The sequence below is a fragment of the Nothobranchius furzeri genome, chromosome 2 (assembly GCF_043380555.1).
Source record: "Nothobranchius furzeri strain GRZ-AD chromosome 2, NfurGRZ-RIMD1, whole genome shotgun sequence".
In the NCBI taxonomy this organism is placed as follows: domain Eukaryota; kingdom Metazoa; phylum Chordata; class Actinopteri; order Cyprinodontiformes; family Nothobranchiidae; genus Nothobranchius; species Nothobranchius furzeri.
The window spans coordinates 83,820,670-83,840,110 of NC_091742.1; the positions used below are offsets into that span (position 1 = coordinate 83,820,670).

Genomic DNA, 19,441 nt, shown 5'->3' on the forward strand with positions numbered 1-19,441 from the left:
ATGAATCATGTTTAGACTATATTCGCTTAAGAAAACGCTCAATTTAGTTGTTTTACGGATGTTAGGAACACCTAATGTGAATGTGATACGTTTTAATAAACTAAATGACATTCAAAAAATAAAATAAACAAGACAAAAAATCTGACTTTTTCCTCTAACATTTTTTTTCATACATTTTGATATGCAAATATTTCGCAAGAATTAAATCTTTAAATAAACAGTTCTGACAGATAAATGTGGTTTATTTAGTATTTATTTTGTTCTTCAAACATGAGTCAAACTATTTACACAGCTCTGTTGTTCTTCTCTGAAACAGTTTCATCAAATATAAAGTATGCTGTTATATCCAACAACAATTACAGACTTGTTAGAGAGGAGCTGAGCTGACCGGAGTAAAATTATCATCAAACCATTCTGCAAATTCATATCCACCCGTGCACCAATCAGTGAGTTGTGTTTGAACCAGAAACTAGTGAACGTGATAATAAAAGCCTTTGTAGTGCAGTAAAATAGAAAAGCAGACTGAGCAATGATTAAGCTCACATATTCAGCTTAAAAACAGGGGTTTGTAGGCAAATTAGACTTTATTGCATAGTTAAAAGCTTGTCCAAGATTTGTTTATAATCTCAAAGTGTCGCGGCGTACCAAAGTCTTGCTGGGATGAGTTTGACCTCCATGGGCATTTATTAGAAGGTTAATAGGTGGTAGAAACAGCCAATTGTGTGGCTATAAATGTCACAAAAACCTAATACGTGACCAAAAAACCCTTTTTTTAAAATGTAATTTGACAAACATAGTTCAGGCTTACACAATGGACTGGTTAACTCCTATTCAGTGCTATTGAAGATGTTCACCACCCAATTAATCTGTCAAAATTCATGTGATTAATATATAAAGCTTGTCCTTATAGGACAATATATGCATCTCTTACCAAATCTTCTGGAGTGTTAAACAAAAAGGAAACTTATTTACCCCAACTGCCTTTTTAACTAGGATCCTAATTAGACACCAATTTGCCCCGATCAGCTCAGCTCCACTGCACAGACTCCAGCTCTTTTTGAGCCTGCACCATCAAAAATCACCTAAATCTGAACAAATTCACTCTCCATTTTAGTGAAAACAAAAGCCTACCACCAGCAAAAAGATTTAAAAAAAAAAGAAAGTCAACACTTCCTGCTCTGTGTGTGTAGAACTAAAGGTGAGTGGATGGATGAGGTTTATGCATCGCAGCTCTTTAAGCCAACAGAAAACAGTTAACAAGGTGGTTTCCAACTAACACTCATTGTTGAGAACATTTTCAGTTAGCCATTCGAGACTTAACTATACAAAATAAGGCATGTTGAACAAACAAATAAAGCCAAAACCCTCTATGAGAAGAAACAAAAGGTATAGTACACTATTTACAAAGCTCATCGTGTATATTGATGAGTTGATGTGTGTGTGTGTAGATGGTTCTAGAGGAGCCACTGGAACGTTAGCTGTAAGTGTGCATGTAGTCTGTTTGCAACTCCTTTGGACTTGAGAATTTCTGCGTTGTGTAACCTGTCATGTGTTTGAGTCTTTTTTTTTGTACAAAACTTATTTTTTGGATTCCATCCAGTTCCACCGCTGTAGGAGTTTCCACCAGCCCAGACCTACAGCAACTCCTCTACATTATTTTGTCTTTGATTTCTAGGCAGGAGGGTGGGTTTTAGAAGACCTCTACGCAACCATCCAGGAGCTTCGGGCAGAGATGAGCTATGATCACCATGGCAACGCGTGCCTATTTGTCCTCTTCCTCACTGGAGAGCATCTAATCAAATCCAGAGCTCCAGACTTCCAACGCAGATGGGACTGATGGTTGGTATCCGACCGATGACAGCCTGCTCAGTCCGAGGCCAAGACCAGAGTCTTTGGGAGGTTTAAAGGGCAGCTTTACTCAAACTGACTCACGGATCGGCTGTAGATTAAATCCTCCTCGCAGAGGGCAGCAAATAAAGCAAAGCCGAGCTCCTGATGGAAGACAGAGAGAAAAAAGAAACAGCGCAAGTTTAAACGAGAATGTATCAACGTTAGGACTTGGTTTTAATGACATGAGGTAGAGGAGTAGTGCTTTTAGGGTCCATTAGTTTTAGGGGAGTGGTGACTAATCCTGGTACTCTGAGGCCACCACGCAACATGTTTTAGTCGTTTCTCTGCTCCAAGACACCTGAATTAAGCAGTAAGTTGAACACTTTGTATCAAGAATTGACATCGGAATAACAAACTCATTTATTCATAACCAGTAGCTTAGATTACTGCAATGGCCTCTTCAGAGGCCTCCCAAAGTACACAGTTCCAGCTCCCAACATGCTGCTCTTAAAGGAACAAAGAAATCATACCAGAATCACACTGCTTGTATTAAAAAAACTTAATAGCTTGGCACCACAATGCATAAGAGACATGTTAGTCTGCAACACACCAGTCAGACCACCAAGGTCTGCAGACCATGGAAACCTGGTTATGCATTGTACAACAGTGATTTCCAACTCCCTTCCCTGAGGACCAGTTTGATGAGCTTCTGAACAGGTGATTCAACCACTGAACCGCGCATGTTGGAGCGGGAAAAACACTTAAAAGATTCTGAACAAGGGCCCTCAAAGACCAGGGTTGGAGACCACTTTTGTGGGAGACAATTGAAACAATATCCTCTTCTGCTTATTTGGGTTTGGGCCTGAGCAGAGAGGCCCAGACTTCCCTTCCCTGAGCCACTTGGGCCAGCTCCAGAGAAATCCCAAGGCCTTGCCTGGCCAGCCAAGAAACAAGGTCTCACATTGTGTCCTGGGTCTTCCTTTGGGTCTCCTCCCAGTTGGGGGGTGGCCGGGAGGCATCCTAACCAGATGCCCAAGCCACCTCAAATGTTTCCTCTTGTAATGGAGGAACAGCGGATCTACTCCGAGCGCCTCTCGGATGACTGAGCTTCTCACTCTCTAAAAGAGAGCGCAGACACCCAGCAGAACAAACTAATTTCAGCTGCTTGTATCTGCGATCATGTTCTTTTGGTCACTATCCAAAGTTCGTGACCATAGATGAGGGTGCTGCCTCGATTAGTCGATTCGTCACGATGTTGACAAACAAAAAAGGTCAATACATTTAATAGCTGATCTCGTTTATTATATGAAGCATGTTTTTTGCATCTTGCCTGCTGCAACAAAACTGCTGCTTTCTGTCCTGCTCGAGGCACATGCGCAGTAGTGGCCATCAGAGTCAGCGTCACATCACCGGAACAAACAAGAAATGGCAAGCTGCCACTGTAGCTCAAACGTTTCAGAGCATTTTGCAGAGAGAAAAGAGAAGCATGTACAGTGCAAAAACTGCAAAGTGAACCCTCCTTTCCCGGGAGCACAACGGTGATGCATGAATACCTTAAAAGGGAAGCAGGACAGTCACCTCTGTAAGCTTTTGTTAGCTGCTAACATCAACAGGGAGTTACTTGTAGTTATAGCTTTTGCAACATTAGTGATGGCGATTTTCTTACATTTAGATCACATATGCCACGTATTTGCTCTAACGTTACAAACGCTAATGCTTTATTGTATACCGCTTCGTCAGTGTTAAATAAAAGTGCTCCCCTTCAATGGACAAGTGTGTTACAAACCCAACATCCACACCTCAGCAAAAAAACTTTCTGATCAGGGCCATTTTGAACTTGTTGGTCAAGGACACGAGAGCCCAGTTGTTTGACAAGCTATCATCTTGTCTTTATGTTTAGATGGCACATAAAGGATAACACTTCAAACTATAAGCTAATGATGGGTATATCAGAACAGCTGCATCCTGGTGCAATAAGCTATACTTTATGCATGACATGCTTAGTCAACCATTTGTCAAAACAAACTAGTGATTATTCGACTATTTAAACAATCATTTGGGGCAGCCCTAGTTGGAACGTCGATCTACCGATAAATTGAGAGCTTCGCTTTTCGGCTCAGCTCTCTCTTCACCACGACAGACCTGTACAATGCCCGCATCACTGCAGACGCAGTACTAATCTGTTTATCTCTCTCGTGCTCAGTCTTTTCCTCACTCGTGAACAAGACCTCGAGATACTTTAACTCTTTCACTTGAGGCAGGACCTTATTCCTGACCTGGAGAAGGCATTCTACCCTTTTCTGACTCAAGACCATGGTCTTGGATTTAGAGGAGCTGATTCTCATCCCAGCTGCTGCTCACTTGGCTACTAACAGCTCCAGCAAAACCTGGAGATCACGTTCTGATGAAGCCATCAGGACCACATTATCTGCAAAAAGCAGAGACCTGATCCTTAGACCACCAAAATGGATCTCAACATCTCGACTGCGCCTAGAAATCCTGTCCATAAAAGTTGTGAACAGAATTAGTGACAAAGGGCAGCCTTGGCGGAGTCCAACTCTCGCTAGGAACAAGTGTGACTTAATGCAGACCAGTCATACAGGGCCCTAATGTCGCTATCACATTAGCGTAGGTACGGACAGGGGAGGATAGAGTCACTTCGATCTCTGAAGGACTTCTCAGGAATGCGGAAATCCTCAAGTCCGTGGGCAGCATTTAAGACACACGGGAAAGTCTGTGGTATCCTCCATAATAAGATAAATAAAGACGGGCTAGATGTGTTGCTTTGAGAGACTGTGAACCACATTATTTTATTAATTTGTGTTACCTCATAAATCTCTGGAAAAAATAAATAAAAGTCACCTTGGAACCGAAAACACACATCAGACATGTGTGAAACCAAATTCCTGTCCCATACCGACGGTAATGTGCATGCAGCATAATAGCCCGTATCAAGTGGCCAGGTACCCCATATTACTGGAGACTTAGTCGAATGCCTTCTCCAAATCCTCAACACATATGTAGATTGGTTGGGTGAACTCCCACACACCCTCTTGGATCCCCCTAAGGATAAAGAGCTGGTCCAGTGTTCCACAGCCAAGGTGAAAACCACATTGCTTCTCCTGAATCCAAGGTTTGAAAATCCAATGGACATTCCTCTCTAGAACTCCTGTATCTACCTTACCTGGGAGGCAAAATTCTGCTGTAAAAAAAAAACACTTCAAAATGACTAAAAAGTACTTAACAGATTTTTTTTTAACAATACTTGTCATAAGCCGAGTTTACATGGCAAGATAATTATGCTGATTATTTACCAGAATCACCCCTTAGACAATCTTAAGGCAACAGATTATTTTGTCTATGAAGAAAGTCTTAACTTTCTACCGTGTGAGGTGTGTTATGAGTGGTCTGGTCTTCTCAAAGGCATGTCAGGACCACAAAAATCCAGGTTATCAAACCGGTTGGTCTCATTTACAGGGACAAACAAGCGTGCTGCTTGTTGAATGTGATGTGTAGCCAATCAGAAATCAAGTACACCGAAGCAACCTGCACACTCTTCCTCCACCATGTTTGTTTACTTTAATTGTGTTTGTACTTGCAAGGTTTCTCTTCTGACCGAGGAATGTTTTTGTGTGAAACTGACCAAAATTTTTAAAATAGTGATTTTTTTTAACTGCATGTTATCTTGTTTTGAAGAATTATCAATTTAAAATCCTGCATAAGAAAGATGCCTAAAACTTTTAGACCGAAGGGTTGTCGTTTCTTTTTTAATTACAGCTTTAACACTCCCACCCTTTAAAAAAAACTGACAAAAAAAAAAAAAACTTCTGGTGAGACAAAGTTCAAATTTTTTACAGAAGACCCCAAAAACCACCAATGAAAAAATACTGCACCATTCGCATTATAGGAACGGATGGTTAAGAAACACAGTTGACTACTCATTTCAAAGCAAGGACCAAGGAGACAATAGGAGGCAGGTGTAGGGTAAAAAAAGCAAGTGAGATTCCAGATTGCGGTAACAAAATAAAACAGCTTACCATGCCTTTCTCCTCCTGAAGTCCTGAGCGCAGCTCTCAGATTGGTGGACCAGGTGGAAGCATCTTCACCATCCACTCTCCGACCCAAGTCCGCCTCATGTTGATTAAACTCTTGGGCTTATTATGTGGCCACTGCATCCATTGTTAGAAGTAACCACGAGTCTTGGAGCCTCAGTCCACACGTGTTTCCCTTCCATCCACATTTCTGCTTTTTTGTTTTCTTAGATTACTGGCATACAAAGGGAAACTCACAGAGTCCATTTAAAACTATATCCAAAAAGATTGGTTTTCATCAAGAACATTCACTCCATATAGTCAATGTCCCACCAGTTTTCCTTCATCCATTTGAAAATTTCTCTTTTCTACTCTGAAAGGTAATACAAAAATATGCTTATATACAGGAGGTGGGAGGAGACAGGCTTCTCAAAGTCTCTCGTTTCAGTTTTGGAACCAGTTTCCTGTGACTCAGTCCAAGTCGTAGCATTCCTCCTGTTGTATTTGTGCTCCCATCCCCAGAATTGTACCTCACAGCTTGAATGAACAAAAGTGCATAGGTGAGTTGGTGAGGGCAGGGTGTGAGCGCTCACAAGGCTCGAGGTGAAGACGAGCGCACAAACGCTTCAGTTCCATCCAGCTTTATGCAGCCTCCCCTAACAAAGTTAGTTTTCCACAAAACGAGGCAGAAAATTAGAGGACGTTGTCCGTTGATGCTCGCCGCTCATCGAGAAAAAAAAAACAACAAAAAAACAAAAACAAAGCCCAACACCACTCATTGTCCGTATGGCAGAAGCGCACTTGCAAACCCCACCTGTCTTAATGTGGGAACTAAAAAAATAAAATAAACTGCACCCACAGTTAAATCCACGTGGCTTGTAAACAACCAAAGCTCCAGTATGGAATAGAAAAAAGTCCTTTCTTTTTTAAATTCTGAGTCACTACAACCAGGATTGTAGAGGCAGTGTGTTCAACTGTTTCCATCCCGAGTTTTATTTTTTTCCCCATTTGTTTTTCTTCCCCACTGTGTAAATGAAAACCTCTTTGAAGGTATTTTTTGTATTTTGTTTCCATTTTTTGAAATCTTCCGAAGAAAAACAACAAAAGAACTCTGTTATCAGCACGGGTTTGTAAATTTTTTGGAATACATTCAATGTTTTCTTAAGAAAGAAAGAAAATACACACTTCACATGGCAATAATGAAATAAAAAAATAAGAAAAAAAATAAAAATACACACAACAAAAATAGCAGCCCCAAGTGCTCATTATCTTAGTCGAAATACTTTTTAAACTTTGTATATAATGTATATATTCCATATATTTTTTTTATTAAAAAAACGAACTCGTCATTATCAAATTGCAACAACGAATAAGTAACACAATATGCTAACATGTCATGCACCTTGATGTGCACTTGCACATTAAGATGCTAGATTTTTTTCTTGTTTTTTTTTTGTTTGTTTTGTTTTAAATCCAGTCAGAAACTCGACACCTTTCATTCACAAGATCGAGAGCTGACAAAAGGCAACGTGATCACACCCCGGGAAATCGAACTGGACTAACCTTCCGATGGATTGCTCAAACCCCGCCCTCCCCTCCCCGACGAACTGAACTAGAAATATTTACGATATAAACTTACATACTTTACATACAATGTGCTGAGCACCGACACACATCGCATCCGCTCTTAAAAAAAAAGAGTTAATGTCTCAATGGCCATGCACCCTACCAAAGTTCTTAGGCACAAATGTGCATTCATACACATAGAAAACAAAAAAGCACAAACAAAACGAGTACCTGTAGTCTTAACTCACTTCTATGAACAGTAATGAACATGTCTTCCATTCTCACACGCACGCACGCACGCACACACACACACACGCACGCACGCACGCACACGAATAACCCCCATGACTCATCACATCTGCCGATCCTTACAGGACTCCATAAAACAAAGCTGAGGGAAACGAACAAAGCTACCATTTACAAATATGAAAGTTGGGTTTGTTGTTGTTTTTCTAAATCTGGGGATGAAGAGCTGGTGAGAGAAAGGATGTTTGTGCGATTTACCCTCTCTCTCATTCAGTCACACTCTCAAACCAAATCCCTGTCTGGAAAAAGGGACAAATAAGCTGAACATGAAGAGAAAATCACCGTCTCCACTGAAAAAATAAGACAAAAATGGCCTCTTATGTTTCATACACCTTGGTAAGCAACTAAAAGAAAAAAATAACATTGTGCAGACTGTATCAACAACACACACACACACACACACACACACACACACACACACACACACACACACACACACACATTCACAAAAATATTCACTTCTATATCTAACCCCACTTGTTGGATTTTTTTTGTTGTTTTTCTTATTTCTTTTTTTAGGCAAGTGCAAATCTTCAAGTTTTTATACTCCATTTTTTTTCAATAGCTTTAACTTTTTATATAAATGTAAAAAAATGCTCAACAAGAGAAATATCAACAGTGTTTGTCTTTTGAGAAAGGATTTGCTCTCTGATAAAGGTCCCCCTGACTTTGAAAACCGACCGTTCACCCCGCATTCACCGCCCCCCCGTCTGGGTCAGCTACAAACACACACACACCAGATGTGTGCGCTCACCGATTCCAAACACACACGTTTACACACATTGAAAAAAAAATAAAATAAAAATAAAAAACAACTAATCAAATCCCATCTCAATAAAGTGCATTAGTTTAGAGTAAGGTGCTTAATCTTTTGAGTGCCAGAGGATCCTCGTCCTAACAAACCACCACTCACCCTCCTCCCCCGCTCTAGTGATCAACCGGTGCAGCAGGAAGCCCTTGTTATCTAACCAGAGGGAGATAAAGAGACGGAGGCTGGAATCTACCCCCTCCACCCTTCACCTTCCCTCCCCCTTCACTCCCAAACCCCCCCACCCCCTAGGTTCCCCCAGCAGTGCACATTCGTCATCAGGTTTGTCTGATTAAAAGACAGAAAGGCCTCAGGTAGCTATTGCTGCTGCGCTGCGTCACATCAGTAATCCTCCAGCATCTCCATCTCATTCAAGCTCAGACACTCGCCTGGGTTGTGGAATGAGTACCCTGTTAGGGTGGGGGGACAGAGAGGGAGAGCGAGAGAGAGAGAAAAAACTGTAAGACCAGAGGATGTGACGAGACAAGAGTGTTACCAAGTCTGATAGCCAACTCCCTAAACCATTTACCTAAGATGCTGGGGTCAGAGTGCAGCATCATGGGCTGTTTCTTCTTCATCTTCACCCCCTGGTTGTCATAGAGACCAGCTTTGCCCATGTGGTTGGCCTGAAACATGGACTGCAGCGTGCTTGGGTTCATACCTCGCATCGAGTCCTGAGTTAAACAGAGAAAGATGGATGTGTGTTTAAACGCGACCTTCAGTGGCTCCACCAGATTTAAACAGATTAAGTTTAATCTAATCTCCATCATTGATAGATGTTGACTAAAAGTCACAGACTTACCTGCAGAGGGAAGTTCATGTTCAATCCACCCACTTCCTTTGATAACTGTAAAAAAAACAGTCATTTGAGCTCTTTAACAGCATGTAGACAGGTCCCATAAGTCAGATTTATCCCATAATGATCTGGTCATTCAACACTTTATAAAGCTGTAACAAATATTTTTAAATCTTCATATTATGTCCTAAAACACAGATCAGAGCAGTCGAGTCAGCAAATCTAACAGTAACGATTTTAAATGAGGCATTATGATTAGAGCTGAAACAACTAATCGATTTTAATCGATTTAATCGATTATAATCGATTATTAAAATAGTTAACAACTTTTTTAGTCATCGATTAGTTGTCTGATAATCACATTTTACCGCATTAAGTCTTTTTTTTTACCACAATCTGACATCGGTTACAATCTGTTAAATTTGCCACCAGTGTGTGGCAGTAATGAGCCACTGATCTACCAGTGGACCCGTAGAAGAAGAAACGAGCCAATAAGTGCCCTCGGTTTTCATGACGTAACACGTTACTGACGTGCATCTTGCTGTGAGAGATGGCGGAACAAGAAGAAATACGGAAGAAAAATAGAAGCGACAATACTGAAGAGAAACCCCGGACAACAACCTCACGAGTATGGGAGCACTTCACTCTAGATGCCATGAAATGACGGGTGACCTGCAAAATATGCAAAAACCATCTAGCGTGACACGGAAGCACGACGTCCCTAAGTGAACATTTGAGACGAAAACATGTGGGGGCTGATGCAGCAGAGGAAACGCCAGCCCGGTAAGTAACAGAAAATAAACAAGCTAAATATAGTGGTCCATCACTACATGCAGATCAAATTTGGGACTTAGTGTTTTAGCTGAGTTCGTTATAGTGGATGTTAAACATGTTTTTTGCCGCGTCAGTCTACGGCGTTCTACTTCTGATTGACTAGATGCAATCGTGAATCTCCTCCGTGTTGTGTATCATGCTCTTGCCAAATTTCTGTTTATAAGAATGTTCTCGTTAAGAGAAAAACGGCACAAACCCATAACTGTGTTCCTCATTCAAAAAAGGACAACTCCGCGGGGAAAAATATACAGACGAGCTGTGTCCAGGTGAATATAACGCAGCATAGTTGTACGCTTTCAATTTTTAAATACAGGAGAAATTCAGAAAGTCATTTTTTTACTTTTAAAAGGCTGTTTTACTATCGAACGCCGTAAAACGCCTCACAACACATTTTTATTAAAATAAATGATCACTGTATATTGTTAATTAATTCAAATAATATAATATTGATTTAGTGTTGTAGTGTGTGTGCTGCTTTATTTTATATGTGTACTTATTTCAGTCTATTTGTGTTTCTTATGCAGAAAAAAACAAGCAACGATGGACAACTACATGGGGGACAAGACACTCACCCCCAATGGACAATTTGTTAAAAGGGCAGAGATATTTTTGTTAACATGTACTACATTATTTTTATGGAATTTACCTCTTATATTTTGATGCCAAAAAATTATTCTGGACTGATATTTTGCAGTTTAGCTCATTTTACACCGCTGACTGTGTTCATGTGCAATAAAATAGATTGCAGTCAACTGCACAATTCTCTTATGTTTTTCTTTTTCTTAACTGAAATGTATTCATTACTTGTATAGGTTAAATAGCTAAACAATAACAAACCGATTAATCAAAAAAATAATCGACAGATTAATCGATTATGAAAATAATCGTTAGTTGCAGCCCTAATTATGATGGAGGCTGACAGCCGACGCCCACCTGCTGCTGCTGTCTCTGTTGGTTGGCTTTCTGTTTGGCACGTCGCTCAAGAAACTGTTTGGCGAACTCTTTGGCTTCCACTGTGTCCCCAAGGTAGGACCGGATGAAATCCAGCACTGCATAGGGAGACTCCACCTCCTTCAGGTACGCCACGATGGTGGCAACTTCAGAGGGGAGGGAAGGAAAACAAAGTCATGCTAGTTTTTATCATCAGAACAAGATAAAACATCTGTCCATCCATCCACAGCAGAGCTCAGGGTTTAACATTTAGAGGTAGAGCTTCCTACCATCCAGAGAGGAGGAGTTGTTGGCGGAGGTGTTGAGAGCGTGCAGCATCTGTTCACACCAGGTGGTGAAGCCGTCCTGAGGCTTCATGCCCTGCAGCAGCTTCAGCAGCTTATCCTCCTCCTCCGTCCGCTTACGACGCATCAAGTACTGATCGCTGCAGCGGAAAAACAACCTTTAGTCTCTGTGACGACAGGAGGACAACACATACATAAAGCAGGTCCACACCTGAGAGACGGGCTGCTGCGGCTGTTCTTCAGACCCAGGTTGTTGTTGCCACGGAGACCAGCCTGGCTCTTCACAGCCTCGTCCCACATCCCCATGCTCCCAGAAGAGCTTCCGCTCCCAGCCTTCCCCTCCAGACCGGGACTGCCCCACATGCCCATACCCTCGGCCAACTGCCCGCTCATGGAGGAGCTCCCCATGGACATGCTGGAGTGCTGGAAGAGGAGAGACAGGTTGTTTACAGTTACCTACAACATCCCATCATGCACTGGGGTCAGGACTCACTCTCTGCTGCTGGGCTCTCTGCTGCTGCATCTCCAGCAGAGTCAGAGCCTGGGACTTTGCTGCCTTTGATAGCCCGGATGAAGAAGCGCTGCTCCAGCTGGAGCCGCCGCCCCCCTGGCCCTGCTGCTGGGGGGTCTGCTGCAGCAGCTTCATGATCAGCTCCTGCTGCTGACGACACTGCACACACAACACCATCACGCTGGGCTTTCCTCCCATCACAAAAACTAGACGCTCCAGATTCCTTCAATCGCCCCACCTGTTTGCGTCTGAAGAGCTCCTCCTCCTCCCTCCTCTTCTGCTCCTCCTGCTGCCTCCTCTTCTCCTCCCTTCGTTTGCGCTCCTCCTCTTCCCGCTTCGCCCTGAGTTCAGCGTCTCTCCTCTCCTGCTGGAGCTGATGAGAGCAGGTCAGCGGCGTGAGTCAAACAGCAGCAGAGAGCAAAGTAACATCAGGACTAAACTGACCTTCTGAAGCTGTTCAAGAGTTGGACCCTGAGTAGAAGGATTCATTGTTAAGTCCCAAAGACTGGCTTCACCGCCTGCATGGAGACAATGAGATGGTTAGGTTCTGCTGAGGAGTTTGATTGGTCATGCTGAGAGGAACCGACCTGACGGCTGTGAAGCTGAGGTATGCATGTCCCACATGGACCCTGTATCTGGCACTGACATCGACCTGTTCATCGAAGGCATTATACCCTGCTCACTGCACCTGGGACACAGAGGGAACGACCATTACAGTCACAGGTTCATCACGAGGTCAAAATGATGACAAAATAGGTACAGCGGGCATTTATTAATCAGCTTTAGCCCAAAATACTCCAGGAACGCTCCAGTGTGGCCCGCCAAAATAACCAAGAACCTCAGATCTTTTATTATGACTCGATACATTTAATACCTTCAGAATAAACCTTGATCACCTGTAAGTTTAGGCTTCAAACCACCTTTTTTTGTAGCAAATGTCATATAAATGTTTGATGTGTGACCACTGGGTACCACTTTACAACAATGCACACCTTGTAAATGGCTAATAACTCATTCATAGATGTACTAATTAATCAGTAACACTGTATAAAACCATAAGTTCTTATTATGCATTAAATAAGGGAAAGAAGAAAACAGATTTGGTTCATTTTGCAAGAAACCAATGAGATTTGGGCCTTTCTGTCCTTTAATTAATATATATTAAACACTTAGTGATAATTAAACTGTTATAGAATCATTAAAAATCTCTAAACTATAAGGGACCTTTGAACTATTACAGATCAGTTTACCTAAACTTCTTGTATAATAAACATTTTTATGCTTCATCAAAACATTTACATTTCTAACCCTGCATCAGTTCAAGTGTGATTAAAAAGGCAACAGAATTAAAATAAACGTTACACTCTTCAATAGCCAGTTGTGCTATTTTTTTTAGTTTAGAAAATATTGAGATCATATTTTCAAAAGACTGAAGTTACCAATTCACACCAGAGGGTGGCAGAGTTGAGCTTTTTACTGTTTAATAAATGTGAGAGTTTAATAAAGCAGACAACAGCTGCTGAAGCTGAGACGCACCGGTGTGCTAGCAATCTGTGCCACGGAGCATGTGGGCTGTAATTTGTTGATGGATTACACAGGTGTGTGTGTGTGTGTGTGTGTGTGTGTACCTATTGATGAGCTGGAATAGCTGCTGCTGTTGGAGCTGCTGATAAAGAGCTGCTGCTGCCAGCTCTTGCTGCTGCTTCTTCAGACGCTCCTGGTCCAGGTTTCCCTGGAAACGGGACACAAGACATCCTCAGTTTGGTAAAACCCAACCTGCAGCAATTTGGTTTGATGTAGCTTTTGTCATCAAATTATAACAAACTTAATGACGTCATGGAGGTCACATGACTGAACGACAGCTGACACAAAAGTGGTTGTGATGCGTTTCAGAGACATTTATAAGTAAAACCAACAGAAGACATGAATGTAGATTAGAAGTAAATATCTCATTACAGCCTGTCTCCTCATGCCCCCTCTGATGTCCACCTCCCCATCTTGCGGCTCTGCAGAAGTCTGACTCACAGTCCCGGCGGGCCCCCGGTTGGGCTGCGGGCGCTGCGTCGGTGGGTGTTGTCTCACCAGCAGGGGGGGTGGGGAGGGGCCCGGGGCGAAGGGCACGCGGCCCCACATCTTGATGACGTCTCCCAGGGGCTGAAAGCCCTCGTCGCAGCCCCGCTTCACCAGCAGGGTCATGGTGAAATAACCAGCCTGGAACCACTCACACATCTCCACTGTGGTGAATGGACCTGCAGACCCAGAACACAGACAACCATCAGCACTTCTGACCCAACCATCACCCTAACCCCACTCAGGAATCAGGCGTACCCTGGATCTCCCCCTGAGGGTCTTTGTAGAACCACTTCATGGCCGCCTCGTGGGTGAGTGGCAGAGCAGCGGCTGTGTTCCTGCTCTCCTGTTGCTGCAGAGCCTGGGTGAAACACTCCTCCTCCAAGGAGGTGTCCTGCAGCGACGCCACCATCTTCTCTGCCTCCTACATAAGCACACATTACACCAGTATTCAGCAGCTTCACTTCTCATCCGAGGAGCTTGGTCAGTTCTGACTGGAATATGGAAGGGTCAAGCGTATAAACTGTAGCTGTCTATTGTTGTTTAACGAGCAGATACTACCTATGAACACCCCACCCCCTGAGCAGTTGTTGAAGTCATTATGTCCCATTGTGTTACAATGCTGTTTTGATTAGATGCAGAAGGGTGTGACCTAGACTAAAACCATTTAGAGCTGCGTCGTAGGTGCTACATCCCAGAACGGCTTCTGGTATTGTTTTCATGTTTTTCTTTTAAGTTTATTTTCTAACTTGTATTCTAAGTTTTTACCAGAGCAAAAGAGCTTTTCATAGCATTCTGTTTACTGGATCTTTAAAAAAAATCTACCAGCCTCTGGATCTTTGTCCAGAAATGTCCGCTTACACCGACCTCCGATCGCTGTGAAAGGAGGGAGGGAGTTGGTGCGCATAAAATGCTCAGACAGTTATTACATTAATGTGGTGGGACCTGAATTATTTGTGGGGAAAAATCTGTAAAAGAGGAAAAAAAAAACAAACGCTTCAGAAAGCTAAGGAGATTTATTCCTGGACACGCAGTGAGTGAGCTGTCCTATTTCAAGCCATTTTGTTATTTAATCAGCGATCTATAAGACCTATAGAAAGTTACATATTGTGCAAAAAAATGTTGCACAAGTGTTCTACAACATAAAGAGATTTGCTGATCCGAAACAAAATCCGATTTGTGACTGAAGACCGTGATCCCATCCAGATTTTGATCCGTTGCACCACTAGTGAGAACGTTCCTCATGAACTGCGGTCATGAAGCTGACCTGGAAGATCTTTAGTGAATAAATAAACACTTAATAAATCAGCTCTGCTGTGGATTTAAAACAACTGTCGTGTGAACCTGAAGCTAGTTTACAGAATAAGAAATATTCACACAGACTGACATTTAGGATAAACGTGGACGAGCCGTTAGCTCATGGGACTTGAACGCCATTTCTATAAAAATAAAGTCCTTCAGGAAGCTACCTACAATGGAAAACACTTAAAACAGGTGAGAAATCATTTTAATTTGTGCCTAAATGATTTAAGACTAGCGAACATCATTTATATTTTAGACACATTCACACAGCTGCGATGCTTACCTGTTGCAGGTGCTTCATGCCTTCATCGTCCTCCGCATCTCCCCCGGAGGGAGGGAGGAGAGGAGCAGCAGAGGAAGAGGGTGGGGGAGGTAGGCTGGAGGTGGAGGTCGGGGGGCTCAGCTGGACCTTGGAGCCCCCGATGGGAGCCAAGTCTGACACAGAAACGACACGATAGACGAATAAAACAATGGTTCTATTCCTGGAGTCGTGTTTATGGAGCAGAACCAGAGCCGCCTGCTGGTTCTGGTCCAACAGCAGCGGGTTCAGTAAACAAGATATTAGAAATGTATTCTGTATCTCACACACACACACACACACACACACACACACACACACACACACACACACACACACACACACACACACACACACACACACACACACACACACACACACACACACACACACACACACACACACACACACACACACACACACACACACACACACACACACACACACACACACACACACACACACACACACACACACACACACACACACGCGAAGCGTTTATATTTGAATAAACACTAAAAGCGTTGTTTTATTAACACAGCTGACCTGAGCTTTAATTATTTATTTATTCATGACACTGACCATCAGCAGGAGAGCTGCTGGCCTTCAGAGCGTGGCTGGTGCTCAGCTGCGACATCTCCATCAGCGCACCAGCAGTTCCAGGTTGGGACACCAGTGATGGAGGGGCACAGTGGGTTGTGGGGGATGACGAGGAAGAGAAAGGGGGTGATGCTGGCTTCATCTTGTCGTCTCCTGCAGCAAACATGGCGTCTTTACTCTCTGAAAGACCACAACAGCTGTTAGTCGTAATCCTTCATCCAGAATAATCTCAGAGGCGTCTCCTCACCCTTGTCTTTGTCTCCTTCTGCGCTCTTTCCATCTACATCAGGCAGCATCTCCTCCTCTTCCTCCTCCTCCTCCTCCTCCTCGATGCCCTTGAAGTCCAACTCCTCCTCCAGGATTGTCTCCTTACCGCCCTTCTGGCACATAGACACAACAGTTTTATTGTTAAATCACAGAAACTGAGATTTTCAGAATTTAATGGAAGTAAATCTTTTCAGGTTTTTCTACCAATATAAATAAAGTCGGATGTTTCCGTACCTTCAGAGGCATGAAGGCTCCAGAGGAGTCAAACGTCCCCATCTCTCCATCCTCCTCGTCCGTGCACCACTCCGGCAGACCGTCCCGGTCATCCTCCAGCCCTTCACTACCTGCGCGTCGGCGCCCAGCACCGTGACCATCCGATTCCCGGAAGTCAAAGTCAAACTTCCTGCGACGGCCTTCTCCTGGACCGGCGTGGTCCCGCCAGCCTGCTGAGCGAGGACCACCATCTATCGGAGACAAAGGACATGAGAATCATCCTGGAAAGGTGAAGATCTGAAGATGTCGGGGGTCATTTGTGATTTAGAGTTTAAAAAACACCTGTGGTGAGTTCAGACTGTTAAAATTCCCCTTTCTACCACTAGATGTCAATGGAGACACTTTAAGAACCGCCCCTCTGCAATAGCAAACATTCACTGAAGGCCCACTAAAATAGAAAAGTCAGTTTTTATTAGAAGTTATTTTGTTACTAGATGTATTTAACTTAAATCATTTCCTTTTCAGGAGTTTTATGTTTTGAAACAAATAAACGCATAAAAATAATCATATTTTACGCAACATTTTAAACTCTCGTCTATGTAACGGTTATAACGACTGAATAAATCTTGTTTTTGGTTCGTCTAACCAGGCCGAGTCTCGACAAACACAAACAAACAAACACGCGTGTTTATCCTACCATCCCTGCGGGGTGCAGAGTGTCTCCAGTTGCTGCCCGGCTCCCCCTCTTCCTCCTCCTGCTCCTCGCGGAGCGTGCGCCAGTTATCGCTGTCAGCCCTTGTGTACTCCTTCCTGGCAGGACCCCCGGGACCCACGGCTTCTTCAAAGCCAGGACGCCCCACCTCCCGCCGCAGAGGCTTCTCGAACCGACGCTCACCCCTGAGGCAAGGCAGGAAATGAGGGGAATAAGGGGCAGAATGATACAAGTGAGTAGATTAAATCCCTTTCATCCAGGTTTAAAAATGTGAGTTTCTCCTGGATAAGAAGTTTGACTAGTTTAAGAACCAAGGAAGAAAATATACGACGTAAATATTAATAAATACTTGTTTAAATGTGAGCTAAATTTGGGAGATTTACAAAACACATGACAAAGAGATGAGATTAGAGTTCAGACACATTTGGGCCATTCCCATCTGTACCTGGTCGGCCCTGCCCGGATAGCTCCAGTCGGCCCCAGCCTGGCCCGGTTGATTCCACATATCCTTGCTTAGGTATGCAAGGAATGCCGTCAGAAACATTTTCAGCTTCTAGGTAATCAGCATGATAATGAATGATAATGAATTGAGCATGCCTTAAGCCCATGTGGGCTGATTCTACCCACCAACTAGAGGCTTGCTGTAATGGAAGGTGTGAATTTGCTGTCAGCAGTGGGTGTGTTGGCCCTGGTCAGCCTGAAGCAGACCCCCTCAGAAAGAGGGCTGAAAAACAGTCTTGTGGCACCCTGAAAAATGGCAGGCCACCAAGATATGTAAGCAAGCTATGCTATCCGGGCCGGGCCGACCAGGTACAGATGGGAATGGCCCAAATGACAGATTCTCTTAGCAGCACCAATAACAGCTTATATCAAACACACACACACACACACACACACACACACACACACACACACACACACACACACACACACACACACACACACACACACACACACACACACACACACACACACACACACACACACACACACACACACACACACACACACACACACACACACACACACACACACACACACACACACACACACACACACACACACACACACACACACACACACACACACTGACCGGTCGTCCCAGCTCTGGCTGCGGTGGATCTCTCTGACGCTGCGACCAAATCCCACTTCAGCCTCCTCAATACTTCTTTGGTAGAATCCACTCTCTCCACGGCCTCGGCCTGAGGAGCAGCACGGGTTTAGGATGAGATGACATCACTGATCATATTTACAATTCGGACTGGACAATAACTGAATAACGATATAGATCAATAGACACGTGGTTCAATAGGAAAAGATGGACGAATAAAAACTTCAATAACAATTTCCCTTTTTCCACTGTAGCCTACTGGGTAGGTTCATACTGGACGTCATTCCTTACACCCAACCAATGGAAACACAGACCCAAGCACGCTCTGTCACCAGGCCTCCCCTCCCAAACCTAAACAGACAGCAGTGTGACTTAAACAAGATGTTGCAGCAAGGACAGGTGGAAGAAATTGTCTCAAAAAAGGTTACAGCCCTTCACCAGCGTGGCGATATGTTCACACTTACAAGTCTGACAAAAAATAAACAGTGGGTTGCAAAAATGGCAGAGAATCAATAAAAACTAAGTCTGATAACACAACCAACTTGTTTTATTATACAAACGGTCAGGGCTACACTTAAAATATATTTTCTACATTTTTCATATAGTTTCAATAAAAAATATCGATCAATATGATTTTTTTTAATCCATAAACTTTTTTCTGTATTGTCCATCCCTATTTAAAAAGATAACGTATACAAAAGAGTGTTTTAATGAGTGGGGGGCTCATTCTGAACCACAAAGTGAATCTAAATGGAAAAACTCACTTCTGATACAACTGCTGCTTTTCTAGAAAAGCTCACTGTTCCATTTTTAGTTTTCCAGGAAACCACAAGAGAGGAAAAAGTGGATTTATTTAGCAAAGAGACTCGCTGATGAGGAGCTATAAACAGCCTCCGCAGCTATCAGGCTAGGTTTAATAAAGACTCGCGTTTCAAAGGACAGGCGGGCCTA

General features: G+C 43.2%; 1 protein-coding gene across 5 annotated transcripts in view; it reads right to left on the reverse strand.

The window, feature by feature from the left end:
• Nucleotides 1-235: 235 nt before the first annotated feature.
• Nucleotides 236-19,441, reverse strand: part of gigyf1a (GRB10 interacting GYF protein 1a) — a 35,423-nt gene continuing 16,217 nt past the window's right edge. For 2 of the 5 annotated variants that reach the window (XM_015946260.3, XM_070548073.1), the window contains 20 exons: nt 18,473-18,581; nt 17,365-17,564; nt 16,689-16,918; nt 16,435-16,567; nt 16,170-16,367; nt 15,573-15,724; nt 14,246-14,411; nt 13,874-14,166; nt 13,546-13,649; nt 12,505-12,605; nt 12,362-12,435; nt 12,156-12,290; nt 11,900-12,076; nt 11,618-11,829; nt 11,392-11,546; nt 11,105-11,268; nt 9,344-9,388; nt 9,071-9,215; nt 5,868-8,951; nt 236-1,992 (listed from right to left, as the gene is read on the reverse strand). In XM_015946260.3, coding sequence (XP_015801746.3) covers nt 8,884-8,951; nt 9,071-9,215; nt 9,344-9,388; nt 11,105-11,268; nt 11,392-11,546; nt 11,618-11,829; nt 11,900-12,076; nt 12,156-12,290; nt 12,362-12,435; nt 12,505-12,605; nt 13,546-13,649; nt 13,874-14,166; nt 14,246-14,411; nt 15,573-15,724; nt 16,170-16,367; nt 16,435-16,567; nt 16,689-16,918; nt 17,365-17,564; nt 18,473-18,581 — 2,861 coding nt within the window. In that variant the 3' untranslated portion in view covers nt 236-1,992; nt 5,868-8,883. The remainder of the gene's footprint in view (nt 1,993-5,867; nt 8,952-9,070; nt 9,216-9,343; nt 9,389-11,104; nt 11,269-11,391; nt 11,547-11,617; nt 11,830-11,899; nt 12,077-12,155; nt 12,291-12,361; nt 12,436-12,504; nt 12,606-13,545; nt 13,650-13,873; nt 14,167-14,245; nt 14,412-15,572; nt 15,725-16,169; nt 16,368-16,434; nt 16,568-16,688; nt 16,919-17,364; nt 17,565-18,472; nt 18,582-19,441) is intronic. The other 3 variants (XM_015946261.3, XM_015946262.3, XM_054747396.2) reach the window with 3 other exon arrangements.